The sequence below is a fragment of the Lynx canadensis genome, chromosome B4 (assembly GCF_007474595.2).
Source record: "Lynx canadensis isolate LIC74 chromosome B4, mLynCan4.pri.v2, whole genome shotgun sequence".
In the NCBI taxonomy this organism is placed as follows: Eukaryota; Metazoa; Chordata; class Mammalia; order Carnivora; family Felidae; genus Lynx; species Lynx canadensis.
In genome coordinates, this window is record NC_044309.1 from 87869447 (window position 1) to 87887960 (window position 18514).

An 18514-nucleotide genomic window follows, 5' to 3' on the forward strand; every position below is an offset into this window, starting at 1 on the left:
ATGGGGCATGGAGTCCCCTGGAGTTTTCTCCCTGGTCTCGACTTGTCCATCGCAGCACCTGTTCCCTTTGCTCCTGTCCTCTAGCAGGTAAATATTAGGCAGACTACTCTCTGTGGGGTGGGGAGAGGAGAGCCCACAGCTATCCAGGGCATACATTTAATCTGGGGGGGGGGGTGGAGGACAAGAATAAGAAGTCCATTCTGGTCCGAAATCCATACCATGGTTTCTGGTCTAACTTTATACTAACTATAAAGTTAGTTTCATCCCAGGCACCTGTGTCTATGTTTTTAATTGCTCAGAAAACTCAGAGGGAAAAAAAAGCATAAAATTAGTTTTCCTCTCTGGACCTCCACAAACAGCATTCTTCCCTTTTCTTAGGCTAGAGAACAATTTATTTTTAATTTTTAGAAAATTTCACCCCGCTTCATCCACTAAATCCAGTCTGCCATCAGTTTTCATTACATTGTTTCTTTAAAATGTCTCTCGGATGTACCTCCTTTTCATTTTCCTGGTCCCTTCCCTAGCTTTTGTCCTCCTGTTACAGTTTCAGTTCTACAGCTGTCACCCTGTTTGCCTCTCTGCACCCCCACACCCCTGTCTACGTGCTGTGACAGGCCCCCACCCCAACATTTATCATGCTGCTCTCTTTGCTGAAGCCCTTACCTACTGCCTTGGGTTTGGTTCCAGGCCCTCCAGAATAATTAGCTTTGTTATAGCCAATAGCCCTTCAAGCTATCTTCCAAACCCAGTGGCCCCATAAGGCAGATTTTACTTCATAACAGACTCACTCCTGGTTCCTTCTTATTCTTGTCCTCCTTCTTCGATTATGTAGTCCTGTCTCCCTCTTCTGAACTCCCCTCTTCTCTTAGGAAGCAGGAATCACAGGGTTTATGGCTGATTATTCTATTAGTCCCCCATTCCAACTTGTCCCAAAATTCCTAATGCTTTCAAGGACATGTTCCCTAGTATGCTGATCAATAAACACTATTGGACTCATGATCTCTACGTATAGAGCCAGTGAAACTTCGTGGTCTTAAGAGGAGCTAGGAGCTAATACTTATTATGCCACGTTCTGGCTAAGTACTTTATTTATATATGTTATTTAATTTGTTCCTTGAGTTCCTGTCCTCCTTTTATTGAAGAGGAAGCAGAGATTTGGGTAAAGTACCTTTCTCAAGGTCACCCAGCTGGCAAGTGAAGAGACAGAGCTTGAAGTCAAGACTAATTACCAGTCTGAGGTTTTAAGTTCTACATCACACCACCTCCCAAGGTATTTTTGAGGGGAATTTTTAAAACCAGTTTATCCTACTCTACCACCTGAAGATGATTACTGTTACTGTTTTATTAAATTTCCTTCACGCATGTATTTGTCTACACATGCATGTAACTTCCTACCAACTTATGATCACACTCTTTGTATATACAATCATATTCTGTTTCACTTAATATAGTACAGCTTTTTCCCCTTTCATTATGCACTGATACTGTTTTTTATACATTGTTCAGACTGCAGAAAGTACGCAATACAATAAAACAGGCTCTTTCCCAAAATGGGACTTTGGCTTGGGGTATGAAAAGCTGCCAAGAATAAGGTGCTGTCAACAATGAGCTCTTCTTTTTATTTTTTAAAAGTTTATTTATTTTTATTTTTGAGAGAGAGAGGGACAGAGTGTGAGTGGGGGAGGGGCAGAGAGAGAGGGAGACACAGAATCTGAAGCAGGCTCCAGGCTCTGGGCTATCAGCATAGAGCCCGACGTGGGGCTCGAACTTACAAACTGTGAGATCATGACCCGAGCCGAAGTCAGAAGCTTAACCAACTGAGCCACCCAGGTGCCGCCCCCCAGCAATGAGCTCTTAAATACTGTTCATGTTTTCATGGGAGACAATAGGGGAGGCTCAAACAAGACAGTCATTCTCTCTTAATATGGAAGTGACTACTGGGAATCCCTAAGTGTAAAGCCTTCCAGAAGCTGACGGGGAAGGAAGACTAGTGTTTCCTGACCATCTCTGGCCCCGCACCAGACCTAGTACCAGGCAGCTCCACAGATCTTTTCTTAAGTCTATTTATTTTTGAGAGAAAGAGAGAGAACACAAGTGGAGGAGGAGCAGTGACAGAGAGAGACACAGAATCCGAAAAAGGCTCCAGGCTCCCGACTGTCAGCACAGAGCCCAACATGGGGCTCAAACTCACACATTTCAAGATCATGACCTGAGCCTAAGTCGGACACTTAACTGACTGAGCCACCCAGGTGCCCCTCCGCAGATGTTCTTACTTGCTTTTCCTAGCACTTTGTGAATACAGGCATGTTCACCTCACCTGAGGGAAGGGGAAGGCAGACTAAAATAATGCAGGTCACGTGGGCATTCAGATACTGGAGTCTAGGGTCTTCCTTCTCTTGGAGAAGGCAGTTTCAGATGAAAGAAAAAAATATCTAGATGAAGAAAAGAATGAGCTAAATGAGTCATCTGCAATTACAAAAACCCGCTGACAGGAATCTTGAACACCAGGGAAAAGAATAAGGAAGCCTAGAGAAAACCGGGCTCCTTGTGGTTCAGTCTGGCAGGGAGGGCGGGGGTGGGGGGGGGATGCAGAGTTGAAGATGGGGGTTGGCTTTGCAAACCGGCCTCCACTCGGAAAAAGACATTGTTCTTCCAAGGGCCCAAAAGGGGGCTCAAGGCAGTCCCGGAGTGCAGGCGGGAAAGCAAGTAACATGAAGAGGAAGGCTAACTCTAGGGAGGACCTGCTACAGGTCAGAAAGGGCCACAGAGCAGAGAGCATCTGCAGGTTTAGGCTGCAGACCTTCGCCAAGGTGCCCGAGTAAGAGCACAGCAGGAAGTGCGCTGGACTGGGGCGGGGAGGAGAAATGCTGGAAGAGAGGCAGCTGCGAGTCTGGGCTCCAGTGCCTGAGTTCCCGGATCCTTTCCTTCCCTCCTTGAACTCTTTCAGGATAGTATAAGGAAGGTGAACTTTGATGTGCTTCATTGAGCAGGAAGATGGGAGACCTGGCTGAGGCTGTTTCTCTTGCTCAGGAAAGGCTGCATCTCATACTGTGACACAGAGAAAACACAGTGCTGTGGACCAGATGAGAGTCAATACGCCCCCACATTCAATGGTCAGGCCAAGGCCTGGTTGGCGGGGGCCTCTGGTGGAATTCAGTTCTCGGCCAGAAATCCCTGCCTTAGACCTTGGAAGACAGGAGGGAGGCTCAGCAAACCTGGCGGCCACTCTTTGGGTTTGGCAAACTCGAGATTTTTCCAGCGCCTTGTGTTTCAGTGAAACCGAAAATGTGTCTGGCTAGAAACCCTTCTCTAATTTTTAACCCCCTGAGCATTTTTTACGTAAATCTGATACACATGTTTTTGTCTTATTTTTATTTAGCTCATCAAATCGAATTAGGAGCTACAATGATGAAGGGAACAATGCTGATTTCCAAGAAGATTTTGGAGACTTTTTACTTAGAACTAAATCACATTTTCTCCCCAACTGTTAAAATTACCAGACTGAGCTGGATTTGAAATTTAGAAACCAAATGTGAAATAAAGACCCATGCTTGGCAAAGATGCAGCATAGCAGGGGAATGTTCTTAGGAAGTCACAGTTAGAAAGCCAGGGTAGGCGTGGGGTGGGGGGTGAGGGGATGCAGGCAGGAAAGGAGGTAGTTACTCTTCATTCGATGGTTTCGATACATTTACCCGGCTTCCACGCTCCCCAAAAGACGCCTGCTAGCCACTGTCTGGTGTCTGACTTTATCACTACCACCCAAGAAAGAGGAGTTTCTGCCCGAGATTGGGAGTGAGGGGGGTCTCCTGTGTCGGCCTTCCACGCTCCTCCATGGTAGCTGACTCCAGCTGCTCCGCCCCTTCCCCCTAAGCTCCCCCTCCCCGTTCGTGGTTCTGGCTAAGGCCCCTCCATCTGGAAGCATTTAAAACGTACAACGATTTTAATCTCGTGCAAAGGAATCTTGGGATCTACACTACATACCCATTAAGCTAAATTATACGTGCACAATCTTATTTTGCACAATTCTGTCTGGCCCAGGTTGGCACAGACAGGTTGGCACGCTAAAGGCTATTACTGTCTGTCCCAATGACTTTCTCCACTACGCCATCATTTTCTACAATTTCAGTCCAAGGCCAGTAGTGTTTCTTTGAGAAACTTGAGCCACTTAGCTCCCAGGACAAAGATTCTCTTCAGAGACCCTTGAACCTTGACTCAGAGGGTCCCTTGGACACTGTCCAAAGAAATGCCTTTGAACTCAGCTTCTCTCCCCTACAGACCTGCATCAAATTAGACTGACCTGGTACCATCTTGTTACTTAATAACTGTACAACCTTGGGGGAGTTATTGCGCTTCCTTGCATCGCGATTTACCAATGTGTAAAATGGGCACACTAATCATATGTACCCCATAGGGTTGTTGTGGAGGATTAAATGAGATACTGTGTGTAAAACACACAGTAAGTTGTCTGGCCCAGACTAAGAAGTTAATAGATGTTACTGTTATTATAAAAACGACATTTTAGCGAACTCTACAACTTTTCTAAGAGCACTTACATTTTTCCAGAGGTGGCCGGTTTCCTTTCAAACATGCCCACTTGCCCAATCCCTCACCAAGGCGGAACCATTCAACCCAATTCCCTGCAAACCAGCATCACTCTAGATAAGGGACATGAGGTTTCTGATCAGCCAACTGGGATTTTTCATCAGTCCCCAGGCAGTCTTCCATGCATGCCCAAGTTTTAAACCTACAGCCTCTTTTTTGGAGCCATGGTAACAGAACGATTAGAGATCTATAATCTGCATAGAAATCATTCTCCTTCAAACCAAACCAAACTTCTCACTTTATCTAGAAAGCATAGGTATCTGTGGAAGTGGGTGAGAAGGAGGTTTTCGCTCTGCTTTAAGAAGCAACGTGAGGGGCGCCTGGGTGGCTCAGTCGGTTAAGCGGCCGACTTTGGCTCAGGTCATGATCTCGCGGTCCTTGAGTTCAAGGCCCACGTCGGGCTCTGTGCTGACCGCTCAGAGCCTGGAGCCTGTTTCAGATTCTGTGTCTCCCTCTCTCTCTGCCCCTCCCCCGTTCATGCTCTGTCTCTCTCTGTCTCAAAAATAAATAAAACGTTAAAAAAAAAATTAAAAAAAAAAAAAAAAGAAGCAACATGATTATTTAGTGTTCCCTGAGGATCCCCCTGCCCCCCCCCAAGAACATGAGTCATACTTCATTTGTCCCTTTTGCAAAGAAAAAGGTGATGGTGCCATTAATATGTCCGATGAGTGCCTCTCTCTCAAGGGGGAAAATATAGAATCCATGAGTCTAGTATTTATTGTTTTCCTCTGGCCGGCAGAGGAAATTATTTCGTCCGGCAATAATTCATGGATCCTGGTGTTGGCCAGAATAAAGGGGTCAGCGATCCACTAGCTTCAGTGACGCCTTGGACACTTCAGTGACGCCTTGGATTCTGGTCCTCATCATACAGAATTGGTGTGAGGACTAAAAGACAGACATCTATGGGTTCTTGACAAATGGTCATTATTATTTCCACCAGGCTGACCTCACTTGAAATCCTGGGTGATATCAGGAAATGGGTGTATCTTCCACGGCTTATATTTATTGGAGATATCCCCCTCAGTGGCTTCCTAACCTCCTGTGGCTAGATGTATGTTGAGTGCCAGCCTCAGCAATAAAGACTCTAAAAGAACCACCCCCTTGCTTACAGCCCTGCCAAAGGGGTGGATGCCAAAGGGGTGGATGGGCTGTTTCTGCCCATGGCTCTGGAGAAGACAACGTGAAGGGGTGATTTATAGGCTGGGAAGTCACTCATGGCCTGGTATAAAAAGTGAGTCGATGGGGCGCCTGGGTGGCTCAGTCAGTTGAGTGTCTGACTTTTGGTTTCGTCTCATGTCATGATCTCAGTTTGTGGGTTTGAGCCCCAAGTCGGGCTCTGCACTAACAGTGAGGAGCCTGCTTGGGATTCTCTGTCTCCCTCTCTCTCTGCCCCTCCCCCTCACACACATTTCTCTCTCTCTCTCCCCCTCTCTCTCAAAAATAAACAAACATTAAAAAAAAATTAGTCGAGTCAATGAGATTCCTCTCTGGTAATCTGTCATCAAGAGTGAGAAGCTGAGCGGACTGGTAGCAGAGACACATGGAACTTGATTGGCCACATTAAGGGCAGAACACCCTCATGAAGGTGACATGCCCTCAGCCCATTGCTGAGGCTCTCCAGGGGTGCCTTGATTCCAGAACCACTCTCCCATAAAGGCTGGCTATTAACGGTTCTTCCTGTGGACGCCACAAACATCTCTTCTAATAATATTGCAACAAACACCTCCTCTTTTGAATTAGCTTGAGTGGGTTTTGGTTTCCTCCAACAACAATAAAAAAAAGGCTTCAGTAAAACAGCACCTACCAGGGCACCTGGGTGGCTCAGTTGGTTGAGTATCTGACCTCGGCTCAGGTCATGATCTTGTGGTTCGTGAGTTCAAGCCCCACCCACGTTGGGCTCTGTGCTGACAGCTCAGAGCCTGGAGCCCGCTTTCAGATTGAATGTCTCCCTCTCTCTCTCCCCCTCCCTTGCCCATTCATTCTCTCTCTCTCTCTCTCTCTCCCCCGCCTCCACTCTCAAATAAATAAACATTAAAAAAATTAAAAAGTAAAACAACACCTACCCTTGGGAAGAACATGCAGATGGAGCCATATCTAAACATTCTGGGCATTTCTGATGCAAGGCGTTGCTTTAACAGGTAATTGCACAGAATGCAAACACCACTGGTCCCCGACTCACCTCTCCCTGGCTCCCCTTTATTGTAACCCTTGGAAAAGTCAAAGCTCTCTCCTTCAACCTTCCTTGCAGCAAGGGGAGGTCATGTGACACAGTTCTGGCCAACGAGATACAAGTGAAGACAGACAGGCCGCCTGCCCCCTCTCTTCCTGCCTTGCCTGAAGATGTTACGCTCAAAGCTGCTTGCAGCTCACATTCACCATCTCGCAACCGTGAAGGAAAAGTCAGAGAAGCAGAGATGCCCGCCCTGGCACGCTGGAGGTGATGCACCAAACAGTAGTAGCCACCAAACTCCAGCCTCCTTGTTATGTGAAAAGAATAGAGCCTTAACCTACTATTACTTAGATTTCTCTGTAACTTACAAAAGCAAAATGTTTTCTAAAGATATACCCTGAAACAAAACTGGATGTTTCCTATATCATAAGAAAAATGTGTTGTTGGTTTTTTGGGTTTGTTTTTTTTTAACAGTTTCAGGTGAGGGGAAAAATTTTTTTTTTCAATGTTTATTTATTTTTGAGACACACACACACACACACACACACACACACACACACACACACACAGAGTGTGAGCAAGGGAGGGGCAGAAAGAAAGGGAGACACAGAATCCGAAGCAGGCTGCAGGCTCCAGGCTCTGAGCCGTCAGCACAGAGCCCAATGTGGGGCTCGAATTCACAAACCACGAGATCATGACCTGAGCCCAAGTCGGATGCTTAACTGACTGAGTCATCCAGGCACCCCGGAAAAAAAAATCTTTTAACCAAAGATATGACAACCTGTTTTTCAGTTAACTTCTCTAAACATCAGCTGAATGATACAAGTTCTGCAGGCAATTAAAATCTATGAGGGGATAAAGTATATATGTGAACAAGTATGATATAACAGCGGAGAGTGGAAATGTCTTAAAAGGTAGCTGCTTTACGTGTCTCAGTATAGAGAGAGACATTATTTCTGGATGGGGGAGGGAGAAATCAGGAAGTCTCCACAGGAGAAGCATGTGTTAAACCCTAGAGAAAAAAAGAATTTGGATGTTTGCAGACGGGAGGAAAGACATTCTAGTCAGAAGGAATAGTTTAAGCAACTGTGGGAAACTGAAGGCCATGTGCAGGAAGGACACAGCAAGTTCTTTCTGGCAAGTTTAGGGGGGGAACAAAGATCAAATTTTTGGTCTAGAAAGTCAGACAAATTATAATAAGCCTTGAGTGCCAACCATCGGAGTCTGGGCTTCATTCTCATAGCCCCGGGATATAGTTTCTGAGCAAACGGGTCAGAATGCCTGTTTAGGAAACTTGGCCTGACGACAATACGTGGGATGGATCGAGGAGGCAGGAAATGCCACTCGGTGGCTATGCAACAACCACCTGGGCAGGAAGTGAGGAGGGTATGAAGCAGGACAGTCAGAGTGAGGATGGAGTGGGACAAAGAAACACTACAGAAGCACACGTGACAAAAGGTGGCTACTGTCTGGGTATGGGGTGCAAGTCCTGGGAGGAATCATGTAGAAAATATTTGCACAAAATAGAAACAAAAACCCCATGTAGTACCTCTGGAGCTGAAGACAGGAATGGTTTTATGTAGATGTTGGAGTCATGCACCTTCAGGTCATGGTCCCCAAGTCCCCTGGTCACTCCAATAGTTGCCATTACTCGGGCCTAGGAGTATAAGCAGAGGGTCATCAGAAACACTCATACAGAGAAAGCATTCCTGCCGTAATGTGGCTGCCACACGCCAAGAGAGATGCATTAATTTTCCAGTTCATTCTGTCCCTCTCCAGGCCTCCTGCTCCTAACTTAATGTGGGTAGCTGTTTCCAAAGAAGGGCTCGCCAAGGTCACTTATGTACTTAAGGAGTGGTTTTTCTACTGATTACCTTAAGTTTAATGGGTTGCTGCTGTCTCTTTTTGGCTTTCTTTTGTAGAAGCTGGAAGGGCAGCCAGTAAACTAAATCAATACATGTGGGATGTCTACAGCCCCTGAAATCAGCTCAAATCAAATCCAACACGATCCGTCCATCCATCCGTCCGTCTGGGATACACCCACCCTACAAGTATATCTGCCGTGTCTCTAGTCCCTGACAGGCACTAGTAAAAGATTAAAAAAAAAAAAAAAAAAAAAAAAGCAGAGGCAGCTCACCACCCCACCCCCCCACCCGCTGCCCAAGCTCATATATTATGCTTTATGGTACAGAAAAGAAACCCTTTGCAGCTCTGTCACCTGTCCTGCATAACATCCCCAACCAAGTCCCTCTGGGAGGAGAGGAACAAAATGTCACTTTCTTATAAGTACAAAGAGACCTCAGGGTTGAGACCTCATCACCTGTGCTTTCCGAATAGTAAATGAACAGTTTTCTGAATGCTTTAAGGAAATAATACTATTTTACTAATGGCTGCACAGTCAGCCTTTTATCTTCTGGGATGCCACAGATCTGATCTACCCAAACATTTCCTGAGCACCTACTATGTACAGACACCACGCTGTGGGGCACAAATGTCTAAGGACTTGTTCCTACTATGAAGGACCTTGCAAAGGGAGATAAGAGATGCATGTCTAACAATTTGTAAAATATGGCCAAGGGCTGAAAGACACATAAGCCATGGGTTATATGAATTCAGAGGAAGTAAAAATTCTGCTGAGAAGGTTTCCTGGAGGTGGTGGCACTACATTTTTGAGCAGAAGCATGGGCAGCATTGGGATGGGCAAACAGAGGGATGGAATGAAAGTCATTCTCGGTAGAATGGAGGCCAATGGCCTAATGCTTGGATCGTCAATAATGTATCCAGTGTCGTTTCATGGGGAGACCCAGGTGTGAATCCTCACTCTACTGTCTGGGTAATGAGATTAACGTACAAAGGCTAAGAAACATTACAGTCTACCATATTGCCATCATCTTCATCCTGTCTTCCCAAAAAGGCTATGGATTTTGGAGTAGGTTTTGGATCAGTAGATGGGCAGGTTTAAGTGGAAACGAAAGCATGATTTATTTTTTTAAAGGCACAAATCAGAGGGGGTAAAATGCAGACACGTGACGTGAAGCCTGGGGTCCTCTGGTCAGGTGGGCTGCAGAAGAAACTCTCTGCCCCGCTGGGGAGCTGGATCGGCTGGCTCCCTCCTAGCTAAGAAGTGCTCAATCCTGAATTCGAAAATTCAGAGTCCCTTGAGGCCCCTCCACTCTCCCCACTGCAATGGCAGCTTCTCTGGCTGCAAAAGCACAGGTGGGCGTTTTAGTCTAAAGAAATCTGATGTTTCTGCTAGTTACTGAACTTGTTTACAAAGCATGTAGGTGTTACCCACACAAATCTTTAAAAGCATTGGCAGAAATAAAATGAAAAGTTACGGCAGTGAAAGTATTCTGGAGCTTTTGGGTAGGTGTATGCAGACGGGAAAGACAAAACCCCTGCAAAGGATCTAGATGGAACTGACAGGTTACAGCTGTAACGATTTCTCAAGGGTCCGCTGACAGGGATCTTGTGCTGCTTTACTATGGAGCAAGTCTGGGACAGACTGGAGCCACAGCAGCTTTTAAATAGGCCATCAGGTACAATGACAGAACTTGCCAGCTGCCTATCACAGAGCTGTCAGGCCCTAATTAACTGAAATGCTTCAGGAACATGATGTCCTGGTGAAAGGAACATCGGCTTAAGGGGGAAAGCCCCTGCTCGCTTAAATCTTATTCTGATTATCTTCTAAGAACACATTAGTCCATTGTCCTTTGGTATGGAGGCCAGTATACTGTACATAACTGACAACTTTATTCAATACTGATGCATTTATTGTCAGGTACCGGGCTGGGCAGATACTAGGGATACAAAGATACTAGGAGGTGGCTCTCTGCTTCTTGGAACTTGCTGGGTGTAGCAGGGTCATACTGAGAATCTCAGCCCCACAAAGAGCCGTAGCTGCAGGCACAGGTCACTGGGCTGAGAGATGTGCATTCACGGTACCCATCCTACTGAAAGGTGCACACTATCAGGGACAGAATCACTGGAACACTATCAGGAACAGAATCCTTTCCTGTTGTGATTCTCAACCAGGGATGCTGAGGTGGAAGGTGGTCCGTTTCCATGAACAGGGAAAGTTCGTTTGAAAACTGGTCCCTGTATGAATCGATGTTCATGTTTCACTCCCCTCCATGAAACATCTCCTTGTACTGACATCATTCCTACCCTGAGCCGCGAACCAAAACCTGTGTGCTCTCTCACACATGTGCGGCTAGATGCCCGTGCACACACATGCACATATGCCCACACCTGCCTGTGAAGGCATCCTTCGGTTTTTATGAGGAGGCACTTCATCCTCAAAAAAAAAAAAAAAAAAAAAAAAAAAAAAAAATCCTATCGAATACTGGAAAAATTCAGTGGAAGTTTCTTTTTAATGTGAACCATTTTTCACATCTAACTGGAGCTCTCAGCACAGAGGTGAAGTGTATTCGTGCTCAGAGGAAGAAGGCAGTGCCTCAGAAGCAGTTTGTTCTCACTGGGAAACCATTTCAAAGCTTCCTCATCCCCAGTCCAGGACGGCCACCTCCTCCAGCCTCTCTCTACTCACGGACCAAGGCGGACAGCCTTCCTTCTCCACAGTGTGCCTGCTGCTGAGGGTGTTGTTCCGACCGGGGCCCTGGGAGCACATGGCGAACGCTCCTTGCTAGCTAGCTCAGCCTGGGCTCTGGTCCCCAAGCTCCATCAAAGTGAAGCTTTGGGTCCCCTTGCCTGGGGCAAGTGCAGCAGCAGCCTTGCAGAGTCTGAACTCCCATGGTGGCGTGGGAGAGCTCTAGAAGCAGGTAGACGACCATGGCTCCACATGTCCTACCACCCCTGGCTGGCTGTGTGGCTGCCTGAGCGGCTTGCACCTCAGACCCTCAGCTGCTTCTGCTCCCAAATGGATATTCTACCGCCGGCTCTGCCTGCCTCGTGGCTTGGTGTCAGAAATACAAAGAAGTAACGTTTGTGGATGTGGTCATGTTTAAACACCGTAAGACGTTATGGAAAAGAGATGTGAGAAGGAGAATGTTATCTTCACAAAAGTGACTTCGGTCCCTTGTGCTCCCCGCTCCCCTTCCCCTCCCCCAGCCCTGCCACTCCTTGGAGACCCTCAAGACAGGAGGCCTGCAGGGTGATGGAAGGCGATATTCTTCCAAGCTGTCAAGGCCATAAAGTCACAGGCTGCTGAGTGGAACACAGAGACTGCCACGGGCTGTGCAGAGACAGAGCCTTGCTCTCTCAGTCCGGGGGAAGTGCACATGCCTACCTTCTTGCCTTCTCCATATATAAGGGGGAACTTCAGGTCATCATCCTCAATGGTTTTGTATGCCCTGTAGGGGGATAAACAACATTTACAAAAAAAGGTTTGCACTCAGTGACCCGCTGCCCTGACACAGGCGACCGGGTTCTTCATTCTCCCTGACACTCCCTCCATCACTCACCGCACTGCCAACCTCTTTGTGCCTGGACTTCTTCTTACCGAATCGCACGTTTGTGCATGTAATTAACAAATCAGAAGATATCAAGTGTGTGTTTACTCACAGAGGGAGAGGATAAGGTGGTATATTTGTAATCGGCAAGAAGGGGAGGTGGGTTTCTGTCCTGGGTGTTTCGTGCCTGTACGATAGTGAAGCCCCAGCAGCAGTGACAAGGGTCTTGTCCTTAGCCCAGAGCTGGAAAACAGCAGAGCTCAGAGGCAGATGGAGTGTGAAACTGCTCCAGGAGCCGGTTCTGACCTTCAGGGGTTGTTTATACCAAAGCAGCCTCGTAATGGGATGGCTGGAGAAGGAATATTTAGAGCCTGTTTGACCTCCGTGTGATATTCAAGGTTGGCAGAAAATTCTTTGTTTCACAATAGCTATTAAATGGCCATTCGACACACGGAAAGAAAAGCCAGTTTATGCTTCAGTGGTTTATTCCAGACATGGTTGTCCAAATGCCATTACATACACAGCAGAGGCTGGCCAGGCTAACCCAGGAGAGAAAATGAAGTCTGTGTCTTGCAATTTTGCTCATAAGAAGTTAAAAAACAAAAAGCAAAGGAATGTGGCACTTGATTACTAACTATGCCACTCTGGGCAAGTAGCTCCACCTTTTCTGGTCTCAGTTTCCTTATCTGTAAAATGAGGATCATCACAGAGGATGTAACGAGCTGAGCACAGAGCCTGGCACTTGGGAAGTACTCATTTAGTGGTAGCTATTACTAATACTTCGTAGATAACTAATAGTTGGTACCCCAGCTCCCCTTTCTGCAAAATGGGGAGAGCACTACCTCCAAGAAGTATTAGTATTACACTAAGTAAAAACCGGGTAGCTTCTATTAGGCTAGGTGCTAGAAACAAGATGCTTCTCGGAAGTAATGTCTGCTGAGTGCACAAAGAAAACTAATTTGTGAAATGGGCTCCTAATCTTGGATATATACAGGCAACTTGGGAGTGAGCATGCAATCAAATTTATGGAAGCTCTTGATACACAAACGAATGCAATCCAATTCAAAAAGAGTTCAACCCCAAAGCTAATGCCGGGACACCTTTATTTCCAGGGAAGTTATTTAGGTAAGGTGCCCCTTCCCAAGGGACCAGTGAAGCTTTGGCACCAGATGTGCCTGGGCTTCCTGTTCAGCCCTAAGCAAGCGAGTGAGCCTCTCTGGATTTCAGGATCCTCATTAATCAGAGAGGGGGAAACTGAAACTTACTGGTGGGGTTGAAGATGAACATGGGCTAATGACCGTGCTGATATCACGAAGTATTCAGCACGGTGCCCGGCACATGCCAGTTGCTGGTACAGCCATCACGTGAGCCCAGAGGCACTCTAGGAATTCAATTTTCAAAAAAAACCGTACTATATCCTTTCCCCAAATCTATCAAATTAACACGAGGTGGAAACAGCTACTCTGATGTTTTTTTTTTTTGTTTTTGTTTTTTAAATTTTTTTTTCAACGTTTTTATTTATTTTTGGGACAGAGAGAGACAGAGCATGAACGGGGGAGGGGCAGAGAGAGAGGGAGACACAGAATCGGAAACAGGCTCCAGGCTCTGAGCCATCAGCCCAGAGCCCGACGCGGGGCTCGAACCCACGGACCGTGAGATCGTGACCTGGCTGAAGTCGGACGCGTAACCGACTGCGCCACCCAGGTGCCCCTACTCTGATGTTTTTATACTTACATGAACTATTTAAAACGCTGTGGTATACAAGTCACTTGGGGAGCAAATAGAGCTATTATTAGAATACACTCAGCTTGGGGACTGAATGAGTTCTTAGCCCAGTGGTTCTCAACCCTGGCTGTACACGGAATCACCTGGGAGGGCTTTAAAAAGTCCAGACGCCCATGGGGCGCCTGGGTGGCTCAGTCAGTTAAGCAACTTTGGCTCAGGTCAAGAACTCGTGGTTTGTGAGTTCAACCCCTGCATTGGGCTCTGTGCTGACAGCTCGGAGCCTGGAACCTGCTTCGGATTCTATGTCTCCCTCTCTCTCTGTTCCTCCCCCAGTTGTACTGTCTCTCTCTGTCTCAAAAATAAGATTAAAAAAAAATTTTTTTTTTTTTTTTTAAATCCAGATGCCCATGTCACAGCTCAGAGCAATTAAATCTGACCTCTGGGGATGAGAGCCAGTCATTGGATTTTTTTGTTTGTTTGTTTTTAAGCTCCCAGGTGATTCTATTGTGTAGCCAAAGTTGAGAACCACCACTATAGACCAAGTGTCATTGCTCATATTCAAAATCAGTTGAGCAACTGCTTGACTCTAAAGATGACATATGGCTCAAGGGACAGGAGGGAAATGGCCTGGGAGAGGCTCTAAAGTGGGCGTGAGCAGGGCTTGGGGACGAGGCCAGGAGAGGGACTGGGGCCTGGAGACCAAGATCCAGGAGTCAGAGATTAAATGGGAGGCAGAAGGCAGCAGCTCCAGCCCCAGTGACTGGAAATTACTTAGAGTTCAGTACAGATAGGCTAAGAGCACTCTTAACAGGCTTGAAAAGGCAGCCACAGAGCTGTTCTCAGATCCCCCGAAAGCCCAGGCAATCAAATCCTCTCAGGGCAGAGACCTTCAGGAGCATGAAGTCTGTGTTACCACAGCTCCGAAAGACAAACACTAACCTTGGAGGTGTCACCCACAGGGTCAAGTGCAAATTCTAATATTTTAGTTGCTCTATTTTCATCTTTGAAAACAACAAAAATACTAAAACTAGAAACGAAACTTTCAAAAAGCCTTATTCTGTTCCTGCCATTACTGGTTTTCAATCATGTGAGAGCCCTCTCCCCTGCTGTCACCAACAAATGACAAGGGTGAATAACTACCAATAAAGAAGCACAACACCCTCACCCCCTCAACCTTTCTGGGTCCTAAGCACAGGTCATCATATACAGGCAGGTGGACTTCCTTTTTCACAGTGAAAGTCTGGTATAATAAAGAATAAAACAAGAGTCCAGACTGGCAGCTTGATTAAAGTCTGTATAAATTAGTGATCGCCAACAATCATGACAGCTGCTATGACTTACCAAACACCTGCCCCACACTGGGCTTGGTGCTAGCGTGCTACATCTCAAATGTCTCCTAGGTTCTGCAATGTCCTATTCGAGGGGACTGAGGCTCAGAAAGGTTAAGTGACTTTCCCAGGATCACAGACCATCTTAGTGGCCTAAAGCTAGACTCTAACTTCCCCAGAAAACACACCAAAAAAAGGGGGCTTCAGGGCTCAGCTCTGGGGATTTCTCATTCTAGCTGAAAAATCTGAGATGAGACCATTATTATCTGCCTGTCAGTGGGAGGAAAGCAGGCATTGGTTGAAGAAAAGGTCTTTTTGGCACAAGGGGAAAAGAGGCAAAAGAACAAAAGGTGCCCACGTGGGGACAAAACTGGTGGCTGTTTCACTACACGGTCCACAGGGAAGCCAGCGGGAAGCCAGGGAAGCACCAGGCTGTGTCCTCAGACCCGCCACTACTTAGCAGGCATTTCACTATGGCTGAAGAGCCTGGCAGAGGCCTCTCGCACGGACAGCGGGCCTCCCTCAAACATGTGTCTGGAGTTGAAGGGGGCCACTCCTGTTCCTACCCATTTGTAAGCCCTGTTTGCTATTCATACTGCATGGTACTTCATGGTCCAGGCTGTAGACTCTGTATTTCCAGCTCAGCCCTGGCTTCTGCCCTTCTCAGCTGGGGGACACAAGATAAGGACAATGGTTTGAAGTTTGAGCTCCAATAAAGGGAGTTACTTGGGACATACAATAAATAGAAAATGTCCAGAAATAGAAATAGAAATTAATAGAAAATGGGTGGCTCAGACAGTTAAGTGTTGGGACTGTAGGGTTTCAGCTTAAGTCATGATCTCAGAGTTCCTGGGCTCGAGCCCTGGGTCGGGCTCTGTGCTGACTACTTGGGATTCTGTCTCTCCCTCTCTCTCTGCCCCGCTTCTGCTGGTGCTCTTTCTCTCTCTCAAAATAAACAAACGTTAAAAAAAAGTCTATTCCTGGGGCTCCTGGGTGGCTTAGTCGATTGAGTGTCTGACTTCAGCTCAGGTCACGATCTCACGGTTTGCGACGTTGAGCCCCACATCTGGCTTGCTGCTATCAGCATCTCTCTCTGCCCCTTCCCTCTCTCAAAAAGAAATAAATTAAAAAAAAATTTTTAAGAAAATGTCTATTCCTTCTTATCAGATCCCATGATTTCTCAAATCCTGATTAAATTTAAAGATTCCAAATACCAACTACTCACTAGTTTCTACCATAATATAACTGACCAGAGATGATAATTCAAATAATTACTTGTTACAAGAAAGCAAAACTGAAAGGCTTAGGAAAGATTTTCAGAGTAACTCTTATTTTGAGTCAGTCCTTAATGAATATTTATGAGGCCAACTGACAGAAAGAAGAGAAAAAAAAGTCAAGGCTTAAAAAGGGCTGAATTAAAGGGCTTTCCCTAAGTGGAGGCAAGTTTCATTAAGCAAAGACGTTTCCATTAAACTTTTTTTTTTAAAGTAATGGTTTCCTCTGCAATGTTGATTTGGCAAAGCTGAAAAGACAAGGCACCACGGGTCCAGACCTACTGGAAAGAAAAGCACTACTAAGTCAGCTATACCTAAAGTGCAGGAGTCCCTGCTGTAACAATATACCTCATACTGGTCCCCGGGCTCTGTCATGGAATTGACTGTTCTGGACAGTCACTGTCCTGGGAGCAGTGCAAAAGGCAGCATCAGCCCATTCCATTGGAGAGCAGCCCTGGGAAGTGCTTTCTTAAACCATCCAGTCAGCCACGGGTATATTTCTTTTTCTTTTCTTTTTTTAATTTTTTAAATTTATTTTATTTTTATTTTTATTTTTATTTTTTTATTTATTTTTGCGACAGAGAGAGACAGAGCATGAGCAGGGGAGGGGCAGACAGAGAGGGAGACACAGAATCCGAAGCAGGCTCCAGGCTCCGAGCTGTCAGCACAGAGCCTGATGCGGGGCTCGAACCCACAGACTGTGAGATCATGACCTGAGCCGAAGTCGGACGCTTAACCGACTGAGCCACCCAGGCACCCCATCTTTACTTTTTTTTAATGTTAACTTATTTTGAGAGAGGGAGAGTGCAAGCGAGCGAGAGAGTGGGGGAGGGGCAGAGACAGGGAGAGAATTCCAAGCAGGATCAGCGCTATCAGCACTGAGCCTGACACGGGGCTTGATCTCACGAACCTTGAGATCAGGACCCGAGCCAAAATCAAGAGTTGGACGCTTAACCGACTGAGGCACCCAGGCGCCCCACCATTGGTGTATTTCAATGCCCCGTGACTCCTAAGGTAAGAGGGAGGCAGTGACTGCTCCCACCTCACTCACCCTTCCAGACCGAGGCCTGCTGCCACCGAGTCAGCCCCTCCACCTGCTCACACACCCCCAGCCTCGCCGTCAGGATGCTCTCCCATCCTCCCTGATGACTCCCCCCTAGGTTCACAGGTGGCTTCCCACCCTTTCCCCTGCTGTTATGCTCAGTAATTTTACATGTGTGAATGATGCTTCTGGAATCCTGGCTTCATAACTCCCAACCTACTTCCTGATGATCTTCCTTAAGCCTCCCCAGCACCAAGGACATCTTTCCTCAGAGACTCCCACTGTGAGCTATCTCTCCTCTCTCGCTGGGGCTCTCAGGCCACTTCGCATCCATGGTTCCGTCACTCTAACGACCCCCTGGCCATACGTGTTCACCATCTAGCCTCCACCTTTTGACGGCTTTCCTTGCTGGCAGCCTAGAATTCCTCCCCCACCTGATCTTCTAGTAAAAGGCAAATACAACAGCAATGAATTGAGGGCTTTGTCTGTTGACATTCTGCCAAATACTGTCACCTCTCCCTTTCCAACAAACAGGTCCAGTACCTTCTCTTGCCCACGCAATTGCAATCCCCTCACCAGACCTCCCTGCAATTATCTGGGTAAGAGCAGACGGTGCCAGGACCAGGGTGATGGCGGCGAAGGTGCTGAAAAACCGCTCAGTTTTGTCCTTTATCTCTATTCTCAGAGCACCCAGAGTAATTATTTTAAAATGTCAGATAGCGTCATTACCCTGCTCAAACCCCCCAATGATTTACCCATCATACTCTAAATAAAAGCCAAGTAATGAAATGACCTTCTTTAACATTGCTCCCCTCCCCCAATTTTCTTATTCCCCTTCTCTGTTTTATTTTTGTTCTTGCCATCCACCCCCATCTAACACTTAAAAGTATTTTACTTCCTGATGTGTCTTTTCTCTACTGCTCCCCTGCACCCCCTTCCCCCATTAAGTTCTGTGAGGACAG

General features: G+C 46.6%; 1 protein-coding gene across 2 annotated transcripts in view; it reads right to left on the bottom strand.

Annotated features, from left to right (window-relative positions):
- Nucleotides 1-18514, bottom strand: part of PPM1H (protein phosphatase, Mg2+/Mn2+ dependent 1H) — a 281418-nt gene that overhangs the window by 52556 nt on the left and 210348 nt on the right. For both annotated transcript variants that reach the window (XR_004343889.1, XM_030323105.1), the window contains exons 7-8: nt 12021-12084; nt 8322-8429 (exon numbers count right to left, since the gene is read on the bottom strand). Coding sequence is in view for 1 of the 2 variants with exons in the window: in XM_030323105.1 (XP_030178965.1) it covers nt 8322-8429; nt 12021-12084 (172 nt within the window). In the remaining variant the exon portion in view is untranslated. The remainder of the gene's footprint in view (nt 1-8321; nt 8430-12020; nt 12085-18514) is intronic.